Source organism: Xiphophorus maculatus, chromosome 10 (assembly GCF_002775205.1).
Source record: "Xiphophorus maculatus strain JP 163 A chromosome 10, X_maculatus-5.0-male, whole genome shotgun sequence".
Taxonomy (NCBI): Eukaryota; Metazoa; Chordata; class Actinopteri; order Cyprinodontiformes; family Poeciliidae; genus Xiphophorus; species Xiphophorus maculatus.
The window spans coordinates 12,220,661-12,247,468 of NC_036452.1; the positions used below are offsets into that span (position 1 = coordinate 12,220,661).

At 38.7% G+C, this 26,808-nt stretch overlaps 2 protein-coding genes across 3 annotated transcripts; both read right to left on the reverse strand.

Moving 5' to 3' along the window:
* Positions 1-602: 602 nt before the first annotated feature.
* LOC102224888 (ADP-ribosylation factor 1) lies at positions 603-7,297 on the reverse strand. 2 transcript variants are annotated; one of them, XM_005794682.2, is made up of 5 exons: positions 7,201-7,297; positions 4,816-4,973; positions 4,255-4,365; positions 2,814-2,938; positions 603-2,448 (listed from the first exon to the last, which is right to left on the reverse strand). In XM_005794682.2, the coding sequence occupies exons 2-5, from the start codon at positions 4,961-4,963 to the stop codon at positions 2,287-2,289; spliced, it is 546 nt and encodes a 181-aa protein (XP_005794739.1). In that variant the 5' UTR covers positions 4,964-4,973; positions 7,201-7,297; the 3' UTR covers positions 603-2,286. The 2 variants fall into 2 exon arrangements, with proteins under 2 accessions (XP_005794739.1, XP_005794740.1); XM_005794683.2 differs by lacking the exon at positions 7,201-7,297 and adding an exon at positions 6,945-7,052.
* A 2,038-nt stretch (positions 7,298-9,335) lies between these two features.
* Positions 9,336-23,244, reverse strand: LOC102235269 (mitogen-activated protein kinase kinase kinase 14). Its single transcript, XM_023340643.1, has 15 exons — positions 23,173-23,244; positions 21,705-21,946; positions 20,283-20,358; positions 18,040-18,688; positions 16,911-17,045; positions 16,692-16,821; positions 16,485-16,613; positions 15,469-15,573; positions 14,451-14,614; positions 14,206-14,356; positions 12,599-13,135; positions 11,912-12,009; positions 11,713-11,833; positions 11,520-11,620; positions 9,336-10,884 (listed from the first exon to the last, which is right to left on the reverse strand). The coding sequence occupies exons 2-15, from the start codon at positions 21,940-21,942 to the stop codon at positions 10,720-10,722; spliced, it is 2,799 nt and encodes a 932-aa protein (XP_023196411.1). The 5' UTR covers positions 21,943-21,946; positions 23,173-23,244; the 3' UTR covers positions 9,336-10,719.
* Between the last annotated feature and the right edge of the window lie 3,564 nt (positions 23,245-26,808).

Below are 26,808 nucleotides of genomic sequence, written 5' to 3' on the forward strand. Positions count from 1 at the left end.
TTTATCTGGTTTGTTGAAAATTAGCTATAAATAATATTGCTGAGATTTTAATCTGAAAAACAAAGTTAATTTGGAACTACTATTGAAATCAAAATTTAAATGGTCAAAAACACAGGTGTTATTTGTGATTATTTCAGCAAGCAGTAAAATCAGTGTTTTACTTTGGAAAAAGTGAATCATTTTAAATCCAAGAGCAAGAAACAAGTCAGTAATTCACAAATGCATGGACAAACTTTTCAGGCTGATGTGGCGTCTGCCTTTACAATTGTTTAAATTCTTGTTGAAAGATTTATGCATTGCTCAAAAATCTGTAGAAAAAAAAGTAAAAGTTTCAAAGTAAAACTGTCAAAAATATGTAGAAACTGGATTAGCTCATAGACTGAGATGAAATTTTAAGTCTGATTAATAGATGATATTTAAGAGGCTTAGCCAACAAAAATCAGGTATTTGTCAGAAAATGTGTTGTAAAATTGAGAATGAAGCTAACCTTCAAGCATATATAAACCAAAACTAGACAGGGGGCTATGGTGGGGTGGATAGCAAATATATTTACCACTGTTGGTTTTTGTTTCTCAATAATAAAAACCAGAGTTTTCTTTGAGTTTGGATCAAATCATGTTTATTAATGTGTTCAGGAAATCCCCACAGAAACAGTTTACAGGGGAACTTACAGATTTACAATCATTCTTGACAGAAGTGCCAGCTTTAACCCCCATGGTTCAACACTGAGGACGCCTGCTGAGTCTCAGCACCAGGTAACTGCACACCGATTCCCCTCAACAGGTCTGCCACCGAGTCCTTCCAGCTCGCTGCCAACAAAGAAGGAAGAGGAGGAGGACTGGTGTTGTACTCCTCAATCTTTAAGTATGCAGAAACACAAATGAGGAGTATTAGCCTGTAAACACCCAGACATTCCAGCCATTTTTCCTTTCTTCTTGTCTAGACCGTTCACAGTTAAAGAGCCTTCATTTTTGGTGCCAATCCTTCATCCTGACTTCGAAAGCTAAAACAGCTGGATGCTTTCAGGTTTCAAAGAAAAACTGTCAACCGTTGGTGAAGAAAAGAAAAAGAAAAATCAGGTCAGGCCCTCAGAGATGCTCTTACTATGTCCATGTTCAGGATTTGTCATACTGCTCAAATGCATTTGGTTCAGCAGTCATTGTACAATATAAATGCTAAAACTAATGAGAAAAAAAACAAACATGTAACATCTCTTAAAGGAATAACGTGAAGCTCCTGTTCTCAGGCTTAAGTACGAGTGTGAGAACGCCATCAGAATGATTCATCAGACTCAAAGATCCAAATTACTCCGGGGAATTAAAGGGAGGGCTTACCGAGGGAGCAGAAAAGACGAGGGCTGCATACGTAAACTGACAGAATTTGACTTTTATTTGTAGATTGTTGGCTTGCCTTGTGCTTCGGGGAGAAAGTTAGTGTCCACTGGAGAGCCATCAATAGGAATAATCTGCTATATTTCCAATATAATAATAATAAAACAAACAGCATGATTTTCAAATGACACTAGAATGACCGAGGATGAACTGCTTTTTTTTCCCCATGTGTTTTCAAACTGTGTTTTTTTTTCTTTTGATTTTGCTTTGACCTGATACAGGTTAAGATGCAATTTATTGAATCTCTTACTGGTGGGTTTCAAAATCAAGGAGGTTAAAATTAACATTTAGCATTCGATCTACACTGAGTGAGCGTTTCTACTTATCACAGATCAGACTAAAGTGAGGAGAGCCTACACCCTTGCTCTTTCTTTGCCGTATGAAAACCATGCTTCCTCTGCAGAGTTAGGGTGGGGAGAAGGGGGCCGTGCAAGACTGAGAGTGGGGGTAGGCCAAGCGGGGAGGAGGCTGACGTCGGTGGATGGAGAAGGGTTTTGAAAACCGGACTGCTGATTCCACAAGAGGTGTGTAAAAGGCACGCCAGGGTTACTCCCAATCCCAGCCGACACACACACAGAGACGCCTTCATGCCCACACACACACTCGCTGAACACACACTCATTCACCCATGTACACACACACCACCCGCAAACACACACACACACACAAGCAGCACAGGCTCGAGCCCCGAGAGCACAGACGGAAGAGGAGAAAGCAGGAAGGAAGTTCTCGAAAGAAAGAGCCGGGTCGGTCCGGGGAACGGGGGTAGAGATGGAGCAGAGGGGCCGGGGTCCGGTGCTGCAGCGGTGTCGAAACAGAAAACAAAATAATAAAAATAAACCACAAACAAAGAAAAAAAAAAAGAAAAACAAAACAAAAAAACTGGTGGAATGGATCATTTCTGGTTCTTCAGCTGGTTGGAGAGCCAGTCCAGGCCCTCGTAGAGACCGTCTCCGCTGGTGGCGCAGGTGGCCTGGATGTACCAGCTGCGCTGACGGAGAGCATGTAGGCCCAGCTTGTCTGTGATCTCTGCAGCGTTCATAGCGTTGGGGAGATCCTGGAGGAAGGAATGCAGATAGTGATCTATATGTGCTCCTACTGCTGGAAAGCTTTGTACATTTGAACCAATATCTATGTTTATTCTGATGAATTAATAACTAAAATGTAGCTTCTTTTAAATAGTTTTATTACTACTCTAACCATCTGGGGTCTAAAAGTTTTCTAACTCAGATAACGCAACCTGTATTTAAAGAGAATCTGGGATCAAACAACTTCATAATGCTTCTTTTCCAAACGTTGGTGGCTTCAAATTGTGCGGCTGAGCAGAAAATACACTTATTTTCCAAGAAAGTGTGGAATCAACTCATCTGGTTGTCAAAGGAACATGAAAGCGCATCAGGGAACCAAAAATGTGACTCTTACCTGTTTATTTGCAAAAACAAGCAGCACAGCGTCTCTCAGTTCGTCCTCAGCCAGCATTCTGGACAGCTCCTCCCTCGCCTCGTTCACCCTCTCCCTGTCGTTGCTGTCCACCACGAAAATAAGCCCTGCAGAAACAAGCAACGTCTATCTGAGCAGATATCAACCTTCATGAAACTTTGCCAACACATTCTGGCTGCACCATATCAAAACAGTCATTTGCAATATAAATATCACATTCACTGATATTATGATGACAAAATGTTTCTGATATATTGTGGGGAACCTCAACACATCTCTTTCGCATTTTCTCATTTATGACCTGATTGCACAGCCAATTCAAAGAGTTTGTTACATTAATAATTAACTTTAGTTTGGTTATAACTGCCTGGGATTTAATAACCAAAAATCATTTCAAGATAACACTGAGGAACTTGAAATGCAAACATACCTACTATGCTGCCAAGTAAAGCAATACTTGGGAGCCATATAAAGCAAATAAAAACTCAAACCGATGATAAAATATTTAGATGAATCTTGAGAGCTCTCAGATCAGTAAATGACAAACATAGCAGCAGCTGCATAACACTCGATTGTGCTTTTCAAAGTAGAAAAACCAAGTAAAATATATTTCACTAAAAGGTTCAAACTATAATCATTTAAGTGTAGGAAAGCCTGAGCTGACCAATACAACACCTTGTATAAACATAGATACTTTCTAGAGTGACAAGAAAAGCAAAATGTCTGACAACTGTGGTAATTATATACAATTTGTTATTAATACAGTTATCCAACCCACTGCTTCACTTTTAACAGATAGAGGATAATGTTATGTCTGCAATCTGAGACAGTCATTTGATATACGGAGAGTCCAGTTAAAGAGACAGAACATTCCAGCCTCAGGACATACAGGCAGAACAGGAGACGGTAATCCAGGTAACTGCCAACATTGTGCTTGCCCACTTTTAAATCTATAAATTGGAACAATTTAATCACTCTGAGTTTCATGGAATAAGAGTTTTGCAACTACTGCCCAACAAATTAGCTAAACCTTAAGATAGACCAAAAATACTTTTAAACAAATATTTCAAGCAGTCCATTGACCAGAGAGAACTAAAGTGCTCCAACTCTCTTCAATCATGACTTTAACTTTCTGGTACATAAAAAAAATCTTCTTCAAGACACCAAACCTACATTAGTAGTTTGTTGTTTTTTCTAGGAACACAACTAGACGGCAATCACGCTCTACAGTCCATAGCATTTTCTGATGAATCAGATTTCAGGAAAGGGAGGAGTCAAACAATACATCCTTTCAGAATGGAACAATGGAGCATGAGTCACTGGTTCACTTGCTTTAAAATGATCTTCTATGCACCAACAAGGCCACCTATAGGCAGTAGTGAACACAGTCCTTGCTGCAGGTTGAGATGAAGTCACCCCTCACCTTGAGTGTTCTGGAAGTAGTGGCGCCACAGCGGCCTGATTTTGTCCTGACCGCCCACATCCCACACCGTGAAGCTGATGTTCTTGTATTCTACCGTTTCAACATTAAAACCTGTGCAGGAGGAAGAAAAAGCACTGATGAGTCACTGGTTGAAGGGTCTTTGAAAAAAGTCAAAGAAAAGGTTCTGAAAGTTGAGGATAAACTTGTTCCACATAAACCTCGAAATTCCACTTGCATGCAATTTAACATTTCTGGATGTGTTCAGTTACATCTTCATTCAGTAAATTACACAAATACTACCAGAGTCAGTAACAGTCTGACACAAGTCAAGGACTAAACAATTTTATCTAAAACCAGTGACCTTAAGTGCCGAGACACTTGTATGTGATTTCAAACAAGATCTTCCATTATATTCAGATCTTACTGCTGGTACAAAAACTGTTTAAACATGCAAGACCTTTATTTTGTTAACTTAAAATTGTATCATGATCCATAATCTAGCAATCACAAAAAAACATTTTGTCATCTGTACAGCCAGATAAAGAGATAACAAATCCATACCAATAGTGGGAATGGTGGTGACTATCTCTCCGAGCTTCAGTTTATATAGGATTGTTGTTTTTCCAGCAGCATCGAGGCCAACCATTAAAATTCTCATCTCCTTTTTGCCAAACAGGCCCTTGAATAAGCTTGCGAATACATTCCCCATGTTGGCAAAGCTGAAAAGGAGGAGAGGAAAACCGTTAGGGGGAAACATCTTTAAGCACTCAGTTTTTGTGTACAGGTAAGAGCAGGAATTAAGTAAAATGTAAAGGTGCTTTCTGTTCCACAAAGAGGAAATTATGGAAAAATAAGAGGAATGACTTAAAGTACTTCTGCTAGGTCAGAAAAGACCAGCATGGGGAACCACATTTCTGCTTTCACCAAAATCTGTTTTCACAAATATACACAGCCACAAAATTTTGAGTTGATAAGAGAAAAAAACACTTTGATGAACTGGACACATATAATAAGATTTCTTAGAGAACATAAGAACAAGAAATGAACAATTCTTTGATTTTTTAAAATATCTTTTTAATCAAAACATTTCACTGCCAGGAATACTAAATCCGTACACAATGGATAAGTAGAATACCTGTGCTTAAGAATAGATAATGGAAGGAGGTACAGACAGAAGCCTAACCTATTGTAACTTTTAAAAAATGTTACTGCAAATTTACTGATAATCACAGGTTCTACAGTCAAGCATCTAAAATAATCTCCCAGTTATGTCTGCATTTGGAAGACTCCCTCAAACCAAAGTCAGAAGAGTCAGCTGAAACACTGCAGCACCAAGAAAAATAAAACAAAAGACAGAATTCAATACAAAACGTTAAAATTTAGAGCTGATAATCAAATGGCTTCTAGAAATCAAGAGAAATCAGCATAATTTATGTAGTTTTGCAAAAAGGGTACCTCAAGACGTAATACCAAAAAAAAAAAAAACTGTCAACCTTTTACAGCCAGAAACTCATTAAAAACTGATGAAATTAGGCAAAATAAGTCTTCAAAAATGTTCTGCAGAACCAAGAAGCTTGGTGTGCTGAAAAACGTTTATCTATAAAAATGTATTAGAACCAGACATAACCTATTCTCACACCACATTTTGATGCAGTAGCACATTAAGGATGTTAGGGTGAGGTTTAGGAAACAAAGTTGTATCAGACTGTAGTACCCTGAACATCACTGATGAGCAGGTAACTTAAGCTACAATAAAAGAAAAGTGGTGAACATTTCATTTTTCTGTCCCTGATTCATCTTCATTTTAAGGAAAGATCTGATCTTTTCTAAGGCATATTGCAATGATGAACCTCTCAATTTCAGCCAAACAAACCCCTTGAGTTTCCTTACAAACTTTTAAACTCTTCCATATACTTGAAGCTTATGTTTTTAGGGACACGTAAAACAAGAAACTATTGATCCGACATCTCTGCACACTTATTAGTCATTAATGTCCTTAGTGACTAATTTCATTTAGTTTTTACGAACATACCTGCTCCTCAAGTGACGAACTGTGTTGTAAAATAAAGTGGAATTTTATTGAAAGAAAAGTCAACATAAGATTTGAAATTGAAAAAGTTTAGAAAAAAGTTTTTTTTTCCTCCTGATTATCTTTTCTTCAAATCCACAGCTAATCAACAATTCTACAATATTTCCTTACTCAATTGTTAAAGTCAGTTTATTCTGTCAATTATTTTGCCGCTTTTTTAAAATCATCTGAAGGTATATACAAATGCTTGTACCGCACTTAAAACAACAAAACGGGATCTGAGAAAAACTAAAACGGATTTTATAGGCCCTACACTGATCCAGCTTTCGTTCACCCGGATAAGCTTAAGAGCTAACGAGCTACTTGATAAGAAAGGCCTGTTCCAACGGCTAAACCTGGTATTAGTAACACGCATAATGTTAAATTTTTTAGTTTTAGTTATTCGTCTATAGCTCGACCTCAAACTAAACAAACGTTTACGAGTGGCAGGATGGACCAGAATAAAAACAGTTAAATCTAAAATAAACGGCGTGTCGCTTTAGCCACGTTAGCTTCACCAAGGGCGGATGCTTTGGCTAGCCGCTAACTGGATTCGTTGACAATTTAAAACGTAGCGCACTTTGACCCACGACAACACCCAACGGAGGCTTACAACACTCACATATTTTTAACAAATGTAGTTACAACCAAAGCCCAGTTCGGTAAAAGGAACCCGCAGTGGCTGCTTTCAGCTCGGCCGTGACAGGAACTGCTGTAGCGCGCTAGCTGCCGTTAGCGAACTGCCGCGTCACTGCTCAGAGAACACCGTGACGTCACTCCAAACGCCGCTCAAATCGATCCGTTCGGAAATTAAGACTTTTAACACACACACTGCAACATTAAAGTGCAAAAATAAACGTCTCTTAGTCAGTTATTACCTTTACAGAGACGACAACCCGATCTTTGCGTTATCTTTCACTGTCACTCCAAAATGGCGTCTTGCGCAACCAGGGAGACACCGGCGTACTTCCCACTTTGAAGCCACGGCCAATCGCAGCGCAAATAGTGTAACTGATAACCCTCCTTGGTTGTACAACGGTCCAATCAGGGCGGCGGAACATCCTTGTGCGCACAGTGTACAAAATGTCGAGGAAGTGATGCCTATATGGCAAGCTAATGTACCATACAATACTTGAACGCACACACGCATACTTTATATTTTCTTTGTCCAAATGCTTCCTAAATCCAAGATATAATTCATATAAAATCAGCATTTTATAAAATAGGGGTTAGTTTTAGGAATGAGTTTTATAACAATAAAATCATGATTATGATTTCAGTGCATAAGAAATATCATTTTTTAAGAAAACACAAATGTGCTTTTCGGGTCAAAGAATATTTTTGAACTGCTTTAAATCTGTTATGTGTAGCTGACATATTCACTTTACATTTAAAATAAACTAAAGCTTAAAGTGCACTCAATCCAGCTGGTTCTGAATAAGCTTCTTGCTAAAGTCTGGTTGACTTCTTGCTGAAAGCCCCGGAACACAATGTCAGAACGTTTACTGGGTATAGGTTTTATTTTAGATTTCTTAAAAAGAATTATATTAGACATCTTTCACAAGAAAATATTAAAGGGGTAAAATTGTCAGTAATAAGCCTTTTTATTCTAAATTAGAAGTGTGTTCTAGTGGGTATCTGAAGCCTACGATGCATGTGTAGGAAAAGAAATGTCCTTCCTGACCTGGAAGAAATTAATCAGAAAAAGTTACCATACAAGTCTAGCCTGGTCTTTAAGTACTAAATACAACAAAATAAAAACAAACTCTAGTGACCTAATTGTTTTTTTTTTGTTTTTTTTTTAATATACCTTATTTATTTACAATTAGAATGTAATGCGTGTCTCTAACAATTATTCTCTCCAGCAGTGGATTGATTATATGTTACAACAACCTACCATACTTGGCCTAACGAGTCATTCCAGTTTTAGGATAGACACTCCTAAAGTTGATGATCTAATACAATGGTCCCCAACCTTTTTATTACCACGGACCGGTTAAGACTTGGCAATTTTGCTGCGGCCCGGGGGAGCGGGACGGGGGGCCAGGAACCGTCAGATAATGCTTCTGCATGTTGATGTTCCCGCTGAAGCCATTTTTTTTTTTTTTGCCCCGATTTTCCCTTTACGACAATCTTACAACGTCCTGCAGTGTGTGGTGTGTTACTTGGTGGTATGTTGAATATGGCCGACCTAAAATCGGGCTTATTCAACATTGTCTTGGCCCGATTTTAGCAGCCTGTGGGGTTTTCTCTGACTGGGAGCGAGAACGCAGCCTGTTGAATGTGACACGTAGCCAATCAGAAAGCGCGGTGACGTAAGAACGGAGAGGAATCCCAAACAGTTGAGATGGCGCAACTGAGTCCGATGGACATCGGAGGTGATATGTGGAAATGTTTATTACTATGTGTAAATGTAATTTTTATATATTTTTTATTATATGTGGTTATGTTTATTCGGTTAAAAATGTCAACTACGAAAAAACATAACTCGCCTCCAAATCATAGTGCAGCAAATAGAGCGGCTGCTCCCGCCGTCTTTTATCAAACGCATTTTCTTTTTGTTACGTCTTTTATCGCTTAAAATGAGTCCACAAACTATCACTGCTGCTTCTATATCATCATCCGTGTTTGATCATTCTAAATTCGCGTATGGTATGTTGGGGGGTTTTACTGGATTTTCTTCTGGAATCGAGATGTTCGTGAGTTCAATCGGTTCGTGTGTGGTGTGTTGCTCCTGCCGTGTGGCTGGACACACGAACCGATCGAACTTGATGGACTTTTATCGGCTGGTGTCCTGTGTGGTCACAGAAGTTTGGAAAATCGGCCGACATTCTTTAAATCGTGCCGTGTGACCCAGACCTAAAACTCACAAGCTCTACTCCTCTAATCTAATCTCGACTATCCCTTTTCAGGTTTTAAATCCTGATCATATAATGGAAACCATGCGATGAGTCACAGGATCACATGTGTGAAACACTTCCTGACACGTCACAGATTGGAAGCTTTGCTTGTTTATTAGAGCTGTAAACATTTACAATGTGCTATATGTGCAATGTCTGGGCAAACATTTAAAGCATTGGTCAAGTGTAAGAATGCATCTGAACAAAGCAATGCCTAGGAAACACAGCAAAAAAGCAATATTTCAGTTTTAGAGACAGAAGCAACACAGAAAAAAGTAGTTGTCATTCAAGTCTTAAAACCTTGAGAAAAATGCTGATAAGATTCATAATCTAAATCCTAAAACTTGGGTTTGACCAGCAAAGAGAACTCGCAGAGCAGCTGAGAACTAGTTTTGTTTCCAGTTGTAAACCTGACGGGAATGGAAAAAAAAGAAGGTAAGGAACTAAAGCAGGAAAATAATCTAAACAAACAACCAAGGTGTCACCGCTCCCCTATTTGTTCACAGTTTACAGACACTTTGACTTCGCTGGGAAAATTACATTTGTGCAGATATGTGAATAGTCAACACATTCTCACTCCCAACTCGTCAGTTGTGTGGCTGCACAAACGAGGGTAAGGCAATATTCTTGCAAGACTATAAGTTAGAATATTTACTGTTGAATAATAGAAACACATTTAAAAAGATAATAATGCATACTAAGAACACCAACAGTAGGTGGGAAATTCACAGGCAAACATACTTGTATAGATATAAAATTTCTAAATTCACGTGTTTCATAATATCTCTACAATCAAGGTTTTTAGTTGGATTTTGGCTTAGCTTTTTTGAAACTGCATATGTCCTGGATTTTTAGCACAACAGACAGACACCAAACAAAGTGAGCAGCAGTATTGCTGATGAGAGAGGTCACAGGTGAGACAAATCAGAGTTTGCAGACGGATTAGAGGAAACAATGTGTTTGAAATGCACATCTAAACCAAAGATGTCAAATGTAAGGCATAAAATCATTTGTTTCATTTAAAGAGCCAAAGGCATCAACTGCAGATATCACAACTGGGCATTGAGGCCTGAGAACACAAAGCCTGGTCTGGGGAATATCTGCTGAGTGTGCAGAAAGGTGTTTGAACAGTGCGAATCCTCCGTGGGCCCCACTGCCTTGTGGAAACAAGCCAGTCCTGCTGCAGCAGGATGTTGTAAAGAAAGTTTTTTGTTCCAACAATACAAATATATTTTTCTGTTTACTAGTCACACACCTCCTGAAGTTTCCCATCATGTTATCCCCACAGCAGGATGTCCTCATAAAGCTTATGAGAGTTCATCGGATGTCAGCGACCGCCACACATTGTGAAGATCAGAATGAAGAAGTTCAGAGGTCCCAGGTCACAACAATGTGACATTACTTCAAGTTCTGAGCGTTTTGAGCTCTTGTGCTATTTTTTTTCCCCTCTCTTTTTTGCAAAAAAAAATTAGCTTAGCTGACTACTAAATATCAGTCTCATTCTCTGAGCTCCAGCTTGCCGTCTTGGACTCTCCAGCTCCAGCGCTGACATCTGTCAGGAGCAGGAACACAGCGGAACCATGACCCCGATTCACTGATCTCTTCCTCGAAGGACACCGTCTTTCTGTCCAGAGTCTCCAAAGTGAAGGTTTTCCCTGAGATCTGAGAGACACATGGGAGGATTTGTGAGGATCGAGGACAGCTGTGTGTCAACAGCTCAACAACCTGGAAACAGAAACTGTACTCTTAAGAGCATCTTCCAGTTGGACGCAAAACTAATTAACCCCCATTGCAAAACAGGTTTGTTGGAAGAATTTAAAACTGTTCAGGTGTTAGCAATAAATAAATGACGATTTCATTCAAATTAAAGAATAAATCCTCCTTTAATTGACAACTGCTTTCTTAAAATTATACAACCCCCTGAATAAAACTGAACACACATCATTATGTTGATGTTTCATTCCATGCTAGAAATATGTTTAAGCCAATAAAAGAGGTCATAAACACTGGACAGACTGCAAAAGACATACAGTTAGACTTGTTGGCAGCATACTGAGCTTTCAAGTTTTCACAGTGCAAGACGGATATTAAATTCTGAAGGCCACCATGACAAACCTCCAAGTTGTGCATCCCTACGGACCCAAAAGCACAAGAATAATCAGCTCTAATCTGATCTTATCTATATGAATAAGCCAGAGAGTTATTCTGGCTGATTCAGAATAACTCTCATATGAACATATGCTGAGAGGATGTTGAACCTCTCAGCATATGTTCATACCTGAACAGCAGGTTCATACCTGATCACTGATTCCTATGGCAACATGACCCACTTTGACTTTCCGCCGTTCTTTGATCCTAAAACACTTCCCTTGAAGGTTCTCGATCCAGATGTCAACACCTGGAATTTTTGAGAGTTTTTTTTTTTTTTTAATTCAACCAATCAGTTGAATAGTGTGTAAATAAAGTGAAGGACTTTTACAATGAATTTACCCTCAAAGCAGCGTGGAGATGTTTGATCGGCTGAAGGTATCCATACCAATTGTTCACCGGAGTGACTGTTGCAGGAAGAAAACACTCCAGAACTGAGGTCATCAGATGAATGTTCTGAGTCCTTAAAAATACAAAGATATTCTTAAAAATTGCCTTAGTAGACTCCTTTGTCGTCCGCTATAAGTATGACTTTGTGCACCTCATCTATCTGCGACGTGTCCGAGCAACTGAAACAAGACGGAGGTTCATCTCGAGGTTCTGGAGATGGAGTCTGGACTGTGGTCCCTATAGGAACATCTGAAAAAAAAAACATTTTACAGTGAGGAGTTAGAGCTAAAACCAGGAGTTATTCTTTATCTTTTATAGGGAAGACAGAGTTAGATATTATGACTGAATACAATAAATAAGCCTTTTATTTTTATAACTAATTTAGACTTTGAAGTAGTAAAACATCCCATTCAGCACTTGCAAATGTGATATATATGGTTATATAAAAATATAACACTGGAAAACATTGTTAAACTGAGTAATTGTCTTACACGATCTCAACCTCCTAGTACATTGTTTAATGAATAGCTGTGGGATGTCAAATTAAATTTTGAAAACCACAGTCTTGAATAATCTGTTCAAGGATAATATTTTTATTAACAGTATTTCATGCTGCTTTCATAAAACATATGAATGGACAGGACAAATAATGCACTATACATCTAAATAATCCAGTTTGTCAGGTTCTCGGGAGTACTATAATATAGACATCAAACTTTCAAGATGGAAAGTCTGATGGTGTGACAGTTTGGAATACTTTCTTTGGCCAAATATCTGCTCAAGAAGTCAAATATTTTGCAATTTCTGACAAATTATTAACAGATCATTCTATGCTCACCATCTCTGAGATATTCCAGCTCCTCTTCTGAACCCCATGGAGCTTCATCTGTCTGCAGGCCTCTCCGTAGCAAAGGGAAAAAGCCTTTGAGCGTACGTAGATACTCAGTGGAGCCAGAGGAATCCCACTCTTCATCCTCCTCCCAGTCTCCCTCATAGTCCTTATCAATTTTCAGCCACTTCTTCTGAATGCACTCCTCTTCCACACCCATGTATATGTCCACCTCTGACTCAGAGCCGGTCTCCAACTCCTCGTCATAATCATCTCGCAGGGACTTCGGATGGGAGTTCCACTCCCCTGTTCTGAAATCTGTCTCTGCGATGTCACCTTTCCACTCAGTGGTGTCCTCGTCCACTGCTACAGTCCTCCAAGGGCTCACCCAAAACACAGCTGGGTCTAAGGAAGTGGCTTGGGATGATGATGATGAGGAGTAGGAGGATGATGATGGTTCTTTTGGGGAAAAGAGTTTGTCTTCCTGTTGGCCATGATGCAACTTCTCACAGGCGGCTTTGAGGGAGGAAGAGCTCAAACCTCCAACTGTATGTAAAAAATATCACTATGAAGTTAAGGTTGTTTTCAACCAGTTACTAATCTGATTACTTGAACATTTATTGTTACTAACCAAAGTATAGTATAGGTTTAACATTACCAAATGCTAAGTAGCCAGTTTAAAAAGGTAAAAGAGCATAATAAAATGGGCAAGCAAACAGCTAATAAGAATCAGAACGCTACAACCTAACTAATTCCAAACTATCAGATAGACAATGATTAAAGCCAACAATCAAGCTAACTGCTACCCAGAATAAAACCAAAATTTACTATCAATTAAGTTAACAGCAACTTTGAGGTAAGCTAACAGGCACCCAGAACAGAACAACTACTCAGATTTAAGATATTTTTCTCAGAATTAATCTCACAGTGACTCAATAAACTACTCCAAGTCAAGCTAACAGTCAATCAAAGTCAAACTGAAAAATATCCACCATAAAGCTAACAAATGCTACAGATCAATCTAATATCTTCTCAAAGATTAACTTACATGTAGTCCAGCAAACAGACATGCTGAATTATGCTAACAATTTTTCTAAATTAAGCTTAGAACTTCAACTCAAAGTCGATTTATTAGAAAAATAGTGACAACATAATATAATTGTCTCATACCATTTGGAAATCCTTGATGGAACGAGTTGCCCAAAATGCTCAGGCTTGATATGTGAAATATTACATACAGGAGTTAAGTAATTGTTGTTTTTGAAACTTATAGCTAAATGACTGATAGACAAGCAAAGTAAAGGGGGCTAAAAAAAATAAACATTATGCAGTGCTTCACTTACCCACTAGTGAAGCACTGCACTTCACTGGTTAATTCTGTAGAATTAAAAGAAAACCCACCAAGCTAAGCTTTTAATCATAAAAACGCAGTTTTGAAGTTAAACTATTGATGGAAATTTGCCTGTTCTAACAAAGGCTCTTATCCTTGTCCTGTCCTGTCTAATTTTCTAATGATAATATTCCTTTTAGCATTGGTAACAACCACTTTATCCCACAGAGCATGCTATTTGATTTGATAGAATCCCACCCGTCATGTTACAATGTAATGTATGAACCTGCTCTGAGGGCTTTGGTAGTTTTTCTCCTGAGGTCCTTGGCCGACGCTCGTCTGTCCGGGTCCTTCCGAAGTCCAGCCCTAAACACGTTGGCTGTGAAGTTGTTACAGTTGGATGGCACCTCCCATAAAGGTGGAGGCTCATTGACAATCTATGACAAAAATGCAAGGAGAACCACGATTGTTGATTTTCATCTATGTTTGCCCAGTCCATTTTGAAAATAACAGTAAAGAAGACATTCTGACCTGGAGACACAGTGGATGGGAATAGTAGCGTATCCATGGCTGGTACCCATTGAGCATATGCAGTAGCATACAACAGCTGCTCCACACATCTGCCTTGGAGCACACTTGATCTCCTCGAGCCACCTCTGGGGCCATATGAGTCTCTGTGCCAGGAAAGGCTGCTCCTACAAATACAAAAAAAACAACCCAAAAAAGCAAAAACAAACAAGAACTGGAGTTATATTTCAGAATTAATGTGAATTTATACTGCCATACATTTCTTGGAGCTAATACATGTGACACTGCATTGGCTCCAAAATAAAATTTTGCTGACTTTTTTTTCTATTGCACATGAAAATAGCATATAATAGACTTATAGACTTATAATAAAATATTAAATATATTTATCCAACAAATAAGGGAATAAGGTTTGTTCTTTTTGGTTGAGGTTTGCTCCAAATGTTTGTAGTAAACTTAGGAAAGAGACTGCTCCCTGACCCACAGAGACCAGACATTTTTAGGTGACAATTGTAAAATGTATTCAGATAAGTTCAGATTTTCTGTTTCTTTATTCCTGATTGACACCAACAGTAGTGAAAGTAAAACGTACTGAGAGAAAGTTGCTTTGGGTGTGTTTCTACTGCAGAACCCACGGCTAAATCAGGCAAAAAACACTAAAACCACCACAAAAAATAGCCAAAAATTGGCCACAAAACAGAGAGAAAAGTAGGATGTTTTGGAAAGTCCCCAGAACTTGCTTGTTTTACAGTTGGCATGTGCAAATGTACAATGTAATTGTAATCATAAAATTGCACAATTGTAACTGCGAATTGAGATAAGATGTCGATAAAATAGCATGACTTTCTGCAGATTTCTGCAAAACATGATACCATTTGAAAAGTATGTAATAAATTGAAAGTCACCATTGTTCCGACTCTTTCTTTCAATAATTTATTGTTTATCCAAGCAATGCTCTAGACCACTTCAGTAATGCAAATTTGCATCTCAGCTTTCTGCAGACGTTTCAGCGTCAGCTCACCTCTAAATGCTTTAGTGCTCCGTCTGTTGTCATCTAACATCTCTGAGAGACCAAAGTCACAGAGGAACGTGTCTCTGCAGTCTGCAGACAGCAGCACATTGTCAGCTGGAATAAAATCAACACACAGGATTCAGTGTGGCAGCCTGTTTGCATTAGGCACTCTTTGTGAAACATTGACTCAGGAACAGGAGTGACGGTCAGAATAATGGGTACATGGAGGTTTCCTGCTTCTGCAGAAGCAACATTTCAAGCCATAATCTCCTGGAATAAATCACAGACTTGTGGTTTCACTTTATCCGTTGTCATCTTCAACTACACCATGAAAGTGGAACGGTGAAATCCTCTCAGGAGGGATTACTAAGGGCTAGGGGAGAGGTATCTACCAGCTTTATTGTTGATAACTTTCAGTCTTTTATCACTGCAGAAAGTGAAGGAACACTGGTCACACGACAAAGATAGCTACTATTGTTTTATCTCGTTTTCAGAAATGACAGTTTGGACTATGTTGATCATTGAGTGATTCTTTGCATTGATCCTTACTAAAGCTGTCACTGAAAAATGATGAACTGCCGAGATGTATTCTCCCCATCAGGATTTTTGATTTACAATTCTTCTCATGATTTTAAAACTAATAAAAATACATCATAACCCTCAGCTGCATCAAAAACAAAGAAAAAATACACTACAAACAATAGATTCTTGGCTGTAATGGGATTTTTGCTCAAGAAGAAGGAAATCTCCATAAATCAGCTCTATTTAGTTGGTGAATTTTCTGTTTATATTTTCAAAAATATTGATCTATAAAGACAAGTTATTTTGGATTTGTTTCTGTGAGACGAAGACTAACTCAAACTAAATTAAATACAGAGCTTTTACCTCTGGATGTAAGGTTTGAATGTTGGTAATGGTACAGTGATTAAAACAATAAAAAAATATATAAATTTCCTGCCCAAAAATATCACCCATGATTCAGTAAATTCATAGATTATGTTTTCGAGACTTAGACAGAAACGCACCTTTGACATCCAGGTGAACCACCTTTTTGTGGTGCAGGTGCTCAAGAGCCCCCAGTGTCTGATGAAGGTAATGCAGGGCTAAATCTTCAGGGAGGCAGGTAATCCCCTTTAGAAGCTGGGTCAAGCAAGCTGGAAAAGTTTGGCAAGTCGTGTTCATTCTTTCTGACCAGAATAAAGCACTTTTCAACAGCTTATAGTTCAGTTTACCTGGTTTTAGGTCCATAAACAGTATGACATTCAGTCCATCTCTCACTGCTCCAAACAGCTCCACAACTCGAGGGGAGTTCAGGGCGCTCCATGTCTTCACCTCCTCACTGCTGAAGTGACTCAGGGGAATCTGATTGGACCACAACATGACAAGTTTCAGCTTTTAGCCAATCCAAAAGACTTCTTGGAGTTTGACTCTTGATTGATTTCTGCTCTGACCCTTTTGGCAGCACATTTAAAGCCACTGCTTTTATCCCGAACACAAAACACGTCACCATACGAGCCGTTCTGGATGTGGTGAAGAACAAAGTACTCCTCTCCCTCTCTGTACTGAAAACTGTTGGGGTGTAGAAGCTAAACAAAGAAACATAATAGAAATGTTAAGCACCAAAACTCCAACACAAAATAAAGCTAGAACATTTCCTCAAGGAGAAAAAGAGAACCGCGCTCATTGCATGTAGTGCATATTTTGGATGGTCATTTTGAAAGGTAATGCAATAGTAGCACCAGGGCCAACAATAACTAGAAGGTTATTTCTCAAAACATATAGTTATTGAAACCCTCTCAGAAACAGTGTACAGAAAGTATGTAGCATAATACAAGTATTTTTTCTGTCTGGAGGTTCCTAAATAGTGTGAGTTCCTAATTCATTCTGTGTCTCCCTTCAGTCAAAAGAAGATAAACTAGAGGAAAGCTTTGGTCTTAAGCTTGTCAGATGCATCTTACAAGCCTCGGACACAATTAATTACTGACTAGTCAATTTATGGTTTTTCAAAGAAGACATGTAATTTATAAAAATACCTTTTCTGACTCAACAGGAACATCAATATAATATGTGGATGACTATGTAATGTGATAAATTACAGTGTGTCTGGATATTGTTTTAAACAGAAAAGAGATTGTTCTTAAAACAAACTTTTCTTAGAGAAAAAGTGTCCTGTCTTTTAGAAAACACATATAATCATTACTTCTGTTTTTGGTGGCCTTTGTGTTATGGATTGAAGACTGGGTTTGGGATTCCATACAAAAAATGTTCTTACTCGTCAATGTTCTGCTGTGCTCAGTGCTTTTTTGAGCTCACTTCTTTCTCTCATGTTTAAATTTTTTTGTACATATTTTGTGTCTATGTAATGTTGGGCATGGAAGTAAATATAACTGTCATGAAATACAAGCCACAACAAAAACTCGAAATATAATGTTTAAAAGGTTAAAATATTGAGCTACAATGTGGTGATTCTTGAGTAACAAGGTTATTTTTTTTTAACTGAAACTATTTTGCCCTACTATGAGTTTACAGTTATGTCAATACCGACACAATGAAAAAGAAACTAATAAATTTATGACTTACATGATGGAATATAAGTCCTTCATTGGCAGGTTTGGTGGTTGTCCAGGTATCCAGAATCTGTTTTATTGAGTTGTTAATGAAAGTTGAAATGAAGAGTTTTGGTATCTGCATCACTCTGCCTTTCAACTCATCAAACTCTGAGTCGCTGTCATTAAACGTGAAAGTAGCTTGACACGAGTCTGAAATTTCCTGCAAGCTTTCCAGAAACTCCGAGGAGTCAGAATCCCAATTCGAGTGAAAACCAGAAACGTGCATCAGGTCAGAGGTCGGATCAGAAATGTTTGATTCTAATCCAAGCTGATCAGATTCACCATAACAAGATGAGTCTGACTCGCTCTCGTGACTGAAAACAGATTCATAGTCACAGTCTGAGCCGTCTCTGTCATCAGAGCTGGACAAGTCGTCTGTCTGTCCAGACATGCAGGAGTCCGGCAGGCGGCAGGAATCGGTGAACTGAGGAGGTGGTGGTATGAACCCAGTCGTCTTCAGCCAGTCGATCTCCTGCACCCACAAGCCCTGGATAACTGGAGGCTCCCCTCCTTCCTCCACCCTCTTCGGTCGGCTTCGAGTCTTTCTGCGTCGTTTCCTGTGGAGGTTTTGATGAAACACTTCATCTTCTGTAGTGAGGGCAGCATCCTCACTACAAGATCTGAAGACAAGAGGGAACATTCAACACTTGTTAAAGATTCAATTTTTGATTCTATTCCAAAACTAAAGAATATTCTCATCTGCAAATCAGACACATTAAAGAGATTGGTGGCATTTAAATATCAAACAAAAACCCTAGAACATCTTCCTTTAGATTTCACACAGGTTTGATCAATCATCTTTTTCTCCAGATTTTTTTTTATATGTCTTTTTTCTCCTTGGTTTGCTGTTGCAACTCAAAAGTCATTTATATCAGACAGCTAAAAATATCAGACTCTTTGGAAAGGCACAAAAGAAATTAAAACTAAACAGCTGATTTGCTCTTCTGTTGATTTCATTCAAATTGATGGACATTTTCAAGTCTACATGGGATTTTTTTTAATCTGAATGTCTTATCTTCCAACTGGTAAAGGTTTCTATACATGTGTACTATGCTGCCAAAAGTATTTGCTCATCTAAGTGTCGCTCAGTCTCTGTTCTACAAGTTAACGAGTTGAGGTCAGGAGTCTGTGCAGCCAGTCATGTTTTTACACTCCAAACCTGCTCACACAAGTTTTTATGAACATTGAAACTCAAGTTGAAACTGTAAAATGATCCAAAATGTGTTTGTATGAAGAAGCATTAAAAGTTCCTTTCACTGGAATGAAACTGGAATTCCTGAAAAACGGTCCCACACAAAAATCCACGCAGTAGCAAACTTTACACTTGAAAATGCTTCTCCTGACAACTGATGCAGCTGTTCAGCCATGAAAATCTTTTTGCACTGTTCTTGAGCTAATCAGTAGGAGACATGAAGTTAAAAGGTTGGTAGCCATCGTCTCTGCAGAAAATTGGTGACCTGTGTATACCATTTGCCTCAGCAGCCTCTTACCCCACTGTGTGATTTTTTTTGTGACTTAGCTCTTCATGGCTGAGTTGCTTTCGTTTCCAATCGATTCCACTTTATGTCACAAATGGACTTACTGTTCGGGCGGCACAGCATCACAATACCGTGCTAGAGTTCACTAAGCTCCTAAGAACAAAAACACTTTTTAAAAACATCTAGAGAAGCAGTCTGCATGCCCAGGAGTTGGAGACTGGAACATTAATTCATTATTTGCCGGAGCGTCTGAATATACCTTTGGCAATTCAATGTAAAATGCCAGAGCAAAGCACAAAAACGATTATTGCTTTTCAGTGCTAGCGGTAAGCTTGTGTTACTCTGAGCCAACTGGAAAGGCTAAGTGACAGTAAACAAAGACAGGCAGAAGTCTTTCAACTTGAAATAAATTAGACAATTCTAATATTTTTAAAAGAATGGTGAGATGAAAAATATCTGACAGTGGCTTTGACTTCAGCTTCAAACTGACTTATTTGTCAATATCAGCTAATTTGGGTGTAGAATCATTTGTGTATTATGGTTCTGAACAACAGAAAGGGTCTGAGGCCTGATCTCCTGTTGCAACATGACTCATCCTCCACAAACAAACTTGTAGAAATACCTTTTTCATTTTTGCATGAGATCATTCAGTTGACCTAACTGTGATGTCGTCAGTGGCGAACCTCAAAAACCTGGTGGGAGGTTTTTCCCAGAGCAGGTCAGAGGGCGTGCGTACCTGTGCTTCTGGAGGAGGTGAGATCGCGGGCAGGGATTCTGAGTGTTGGACGGGCTGAACTCTTGAAAGTCCTCTCCTAAAAACAGAAAGAGATGTTTGGCGTTTTGCATATTTATATAAGCGTACGAGTCATTTCACCTTGTCCTAACTTAAAGCTTAATTGAAACAAAACATTGGCAGCTATGGGTGTCACACAAATAGTCAGCAGTTCTAGTTTTAACTTTTGTGTTGGGACAACTGAAACATTCAATAGAGGAAAAAAATCTGTTGGGGACATTAATCCATAAAAAGTCAAACAGGAGGCTGGCTCCTTCTTAGACATTTAAATTAATAGTTGTAATAATCTTCTGGCATAAAACTCACACTAAAAACACACACTTAATCAATTGAGATACATCAACTCACTAAGAAAGTAATATACATTAATATGAAAAAATATTTGTCCCATTACAGATGTGTTCAACTGTAAATATTTTTCTCACACTATTTCAGGTAAACAAACAAAAAACTATCCAAACCAATCTAACTGGTTGTGGCGTCACTGACAGCAACAACTGCAACGAAGTGTTTGAAATAACAGGCTGTAAGTCATTTCCATTGCTGTGGAGGAATTTATCAAAATTCAGCCAAAGTGGAGGATTTACGAACGTGAAGAGCCTGTTTAATATAATGTGACAGCATTTCAGTTGGATTTCAATCTAGACTTTGACTAGGTCGCTCCTAAACCTCCTTTATCTTATTTTCTTTAGTCACACAGACATTGAGTTTTTTTACGATCATTGTCCTGCTTATTGAAACTGATTGATGGAGGAGTTCACGGTACCAACAATTACTGCAAGTCATCTAGATCCTGGAGCAGACGTAACAAGATGTACACGTTTCAAAATGTTCCATTTTTGTCTCGCCAGTCCACAGAATATTTTCCCAAAATGTCCCTTTGTGACCAAATCGATGTGTCATCTTAGAGTAATTTCATTTGGCCTTCCATTGCAGGGAAGGTTCCCCACTACTCCATGTTTTCTCAATCAAAATGCCTCAAAAGGACATAGAAAGCGACTCTGTCCATATTGATGTATATGAGCGACTTTTGTTTCTCATCTATTCTTTAATTTCTTTCTATTGGGGGATATTGTGTTGCTGTCTGATATTTGTCAACTGGCTTCATGTTGACATAGAGGTTCCATTTGGTTGATTTCGCAGGTTTGGTAGTAATCAGTACTGTGTGTGGATTGTACAAAAAAATAAATCAGAATTCATTCATTATTGAATCATTTGAGCAATATTTCACATAAGGTCAGGTTGGTTTGGATAGTTTTTATCACTTAAATAATGAGACTAAGTGAAAACTGCTGTTTCTGTAGCCTTGTCTGAAATTAAAAATCTTTTTGATGATCTGAAGCATTTGTGATTCTATGTTCTTACTCTCAGCTTGTGCCACTATGGACACACAAGGAATCCCATCCAGGCCATTTGTTATCACGTGTTTGGCAGTGCCGTGCTGCATCACACGGGTCAGATGTGGACCGATAGCCTGAACCAATGACTCCGCTTCTTCCTCGCATCCTTGGCTGCTCTCTTCTTTACCCGGAAAAGAGATCTCAGAGCCACCGGTAACAATGGTGAATGGTGTGTTGGAGTTCAACATCCGGGGAATGGCCATCTCTCTGTAATGCACAGTCAGAGTGCATGTACAAAGTGAAAACTAGAGGAAATTGGAGAAATTGTTTTTTTTTTTTAATAAGATCAAACAAGACTAATATAAATATCTCTGCATTCAGATTTCAGGTTTTAATACCTAAATGTTGATGTCTAATCTCTTTTTTCTCTGGACATGAGGTTTAATGTGTAAGAATGGCCTCGCTTTAGATGTACAAATAATCCAATATTAGATAAGTCTGCCCAAAAAACATAATTCCAGAAGTCTTAAGTCTGACCATTGTTTTGTTGTTGTTGTTTTTTGTTCTATTTGGACACATTTAAGAAAAGTCAAACTTGCACCATCTCAGATTGGACAGACATACACTTTCATACTGACAGTACTGACAGCCTGCTGCGTCCTGTGATGACACCTTAGAGTTTTTGGAGATTTCTTTTGTCTTGCCTTCTGATTTTAGGGTGAACTTGCTTGGATCCCCAGATCTGGGCATGATGTCAGTTGTTTTAACATTTATTAAGCTTTTTATTCTTTTTTTCCCCCCTCAATTGTATTTTACTACAGTGGTTTTAGGTTGCGATATTTTTGAGAAAATTGAACGTTCTTGTAAAATGCTAGGTCCAAAAAAAATCCTGGTTACTGGGTCCAGTAGAGTTAAGGTCCTGTTTAAGAAGCAAACATTTTTCTGGTTTTACATTAAGGTTATTGAATTCCCACAATATCTCACCCCCTCATCATTTAGTCATAATAGAGATAGATTTGCAATTGGCTGGCACTTTAATGTTGTGGTATGAGGGGCGTGAATGAACAGACACCGGTCAGATTGGGTATAAATAGCTCCGAGAGGCAGCTACATGCCTTCCACCGGGCCGTCCAGCTGTCAGAGTCTCTCTTCCTGAGCGCTCACCATGTCAACAGCAAACACAGACAGATCAAAACACACACACACACACACGCACACCCCCACACACTTCCCACTCATTAAAGAGTGCTGATGCGGAGGGCACATGAGTGGCTGCAGTTTGATCAAATCAGAGTGTCAATCAACATAGGTGTGTTGATTTCCACACACCTGTGGACAGGTGTGTGGCTTGACCCGACAATAAACTCCATAGCTGAGATAATACAGATTAAATAAATTCTCTAGGAAATACAAAGAACCAAAGCAGCTTCAAAAACATTTTGAACTCCATTTGAAATGATTTTAACTGATCTAAATACATAAATGTACATTACCTCAGAATAAAAGACAGGTTGTTGCAGATTTCAGGTCAAATCCAATGAGCCAAAAAGACTTCTCAGTCTAAGTTTGTCCTGTGTCAAGTGTATAAGAGCTTCCTGAGAGTAACCTACCGGCTTTCTGCCCACGTAGGTCCTTCTGATTGGCCCTCCATGTGTTTGACTTATGAGTACCCACTGACACCCCCCCACACACCCACACTCATATCAACACAGCAGTTTCCAAATGCTCTGGATTAAATCTGCATATGCCCTCAGTGGCACTTGGAGCGTGCTTCATATGTTGTTTCTGTCAAAGAAGGAGAAATAACTCAGATCATTCACTTGAAAACAAATCTAAACTTATACACACTGAACAACAAGGTAAACGCTGTGTTGTACCCTTAGCTAACTACAAAAATTGAAATATTCAACCTTACATTGATTCAGTTCTAGGAAAACATTAATTCAGTTTTTTTTTCCATACTGAGTTTTATCTCAGATTGAGAAAACATTATAAAATCTCCTCATTTCTATGATTCAAAATCACATGCCTAAAAATCTCAGTTTGAAAAAGTCACAATTGGAAACAAAAAGAAAATAAATTACAGAGAACGTCTTTCAATATTTCAAATTTTAATTATAGAAAAAAATTATTTGACTGTTGGCTTATATTTTAACGTAAAATATATGTAACCACAATTTTTTTCTATAGTCCATGGAGCACAATCCAAAAAAATAAAGTTTTGGATAAATTGCAGTTGTAACTGTAATTGTAAAAACCACCATGAAAACTAGTAAAGGTTATTGTCCTACAAAGACACTTTCAAGACATAAAAATAAGTCAGAACTTTTACATTTTAATAATGATGATCAAACTAGATTTTTAAAACAAAATAAAATTTTACTTTCATTTTGGAATGGATTAATGATTTCCTATGTTACATCCCATAACTTTCCCAAAGTGAAAGCACTTCATGCATCCTGCTCAGCAACACACACCTGCTGCCGGGAACAGAGTGGACAGAATTCCAGTTGGAATTAGCAGAATTCCAATGGAGGGTGGGCTTTTAGGTGGACGTTCCCTCTCCCCGGCAACATCTGAATGGGGTCTGCAGCGGGTCCAGAGGAGCAGCTGTGCAGACAATCTGCTCACACGTCAGCGGGTTTTTCCTCACTTTAGTTCCTTTACTCTTGGGGTGTCTGTTTAGCTAAGCTAAAATAAAGAAAGACTCCCTCTGTTTCTGCGGTGGGAACAATGAAATCTGTTCAGAAGGAGGGGTCTGTCGAGGTAACAACAAAAATATAAAATCTGACCTGGATCTTTATAATGCTCCTGAAAGGTAAAAGTTTATCTGAAGGCCCTTGCTCTGATCAAAAATGTATTTCATCAGAAGTGCTCAACCTTCTGAGGAACACAAATTAGAACCAGTTTTGAAATATCCAAGTTTCAACCATCTGATCCAAACCTCAGAGAAAGGAAAATTCAAGTCCCAGGCTAGCTATAAGTTCGTAACTACAAGAACAGCTGTGTAAATATACATAATGAAACAAATTTTTGCCAAATCTCTCATTGAAAAAAAAAAGTTACATTATCAGACCAGAGAAAGGTGGATCTATTTGGCCACAATAACCAGAAATGCATTTATAATAGTCAAAGGGAGATTTTCAAACCAAAATCCTCTGAACCAACTGTCAAGCACAACGGTGGCAGCATCATGCTGTGAGGCTTTTTCCTTGCATTCAAATTTTTTTAACTTGGCATCAAATCAACAGCTGGATCATTTAAACATGAACATTTGTTCAAGCAGGACAATAACAATAACATCAAATGTGGTTTTAGAATAGATAGTCTGTGAAGATGAAAGTCAACTTGGTGGCCTCACAAGAGTAGGATTTGACTTTATTCAGAACAGACTGTCAGTGACGTGCGGTGAGGTTCATAGCTGGTGAGGCACTGACGTCATCAGAATCAGATTTGCAAATAGATGCATAGATTGACAGCAGTTTACAGGTTATGTTTCACTTCTGCATCCTTACACATACAAACTGTAGCTCACAAAACACACATTTCCTTAAAAAACAAAACAAAATAAATGTTATTACTGTCTTACCTTTACTTATAAATGAAGTCCATGCGTCGCTCCTTCTGCACAAAAACATCCGTCACTTTGCGATAGAAGTCCAGTCCTTCCTTCAGTTTTAAAAGTCTCTCTGTCTCAATGGAGATCAATCTATCGCTGCACTTGACTTGCTTCCCGAATCGTTTAGCCTAGCTCGCTGTCATTTACTCGGCAGTTGAGGAGAGAACAAGACGAACGTCTGGGATCTTGAGCGCCCCCTGCCATGAGGCAAGAGAACTGCCTGCCTCACCTCGAACCTGTTCTCTGCCGTTTATAATCGCTCATTACACGAAACACGTTACACAAACACAGTTGGTGACAAAAAGCACTGTACATTATATACATAAGCTAAATTATTGGAAATAAGTTCACATATTAAATTTGTTTAAACCATTTTATTGACGCCGTACAGCAACATGCTCTCTCCGCTTAGCAGCCAGCGCAGAGCCAGGGGTTGCGCAATCCAAGGTGAGGCAGAGCTCGCTGCTGCCTCACCGGCATCGCTTCCAAGCATTTGAATGGGAAAATAAGAAAATTCAGCGATTTTGAACAAATAAAAATCGAAATTGGTGAAGCCACATGAAAAATAAATATTTTTTAGTACAAACCACCGGATGAATATAACAATTTAAATTACTTTATGATTATATATTTTCTTTCTTTCCATGATGGCTGGTGAGGCACTGCCTCACCTGCCTCCCCTGACCGCACGTCACTGCAGACTGTGCATTGTTAACCCCAAGCAAATGAGCCGCCGTGTCAGCCTGTGACCACCAGGGGGCGGGGGATGACAAACAACCCTCGGCAAATGGTTCCCTGCTGCTCTGACAGTAAAGTAGGGCACAGACCCCACAGCTGCGTGTCCGCTCAGTTGCCTCCTGTTTACTGAGGTTGCCATAGCAACTTTCAGACAGTAAGTATCCAGCGGAAGGGAGGACAGCGGAAGAGTGGGCTGGCTGTGTTGTGACGACCTAGACGATCACGTCACGGAATTTAATTATCACGTCCACCAGAATTAGATAAAGTGGCTTTTTACTTTAGAATATTCCCGAAATTATTAAATCATGAACTTTATAGTAAATAAAATCTAAAATTTATTTTTTTTTAAATCTCTTCTCATTAAATCCAAAACAAAAACAAGATTTTAAACACCATGTTTGATTTTTTAAAAATATGACTCTTCCATTCAACAATATTTTTGTCTCATTTTCTTTATATTTCTCTGTATACAAGCTTGAATGTGACCAACAAAAAGCTGAAGACTGAGAATATGTTGTTCCCATGCCAACCCTCAAGATGCGATTCGGTCAGCTGGAATGGGTCAAAATTAAACCAAACTGCTATTAGAAGTTTGAGAGCATGATTGAAAACATTTGATTGGATTATTTTGAACTGGGAGAAAACAAAAGCATTTCCTTCCTCATTATTCTGACATTTAGCAAATAGTGTCCAAAATCAGGAAAAGCTTAACAGAGAGGAAAAATAAAGGTTGTGTATGGAAATATGTGGTCAAAATTGTATGTGTAAGATC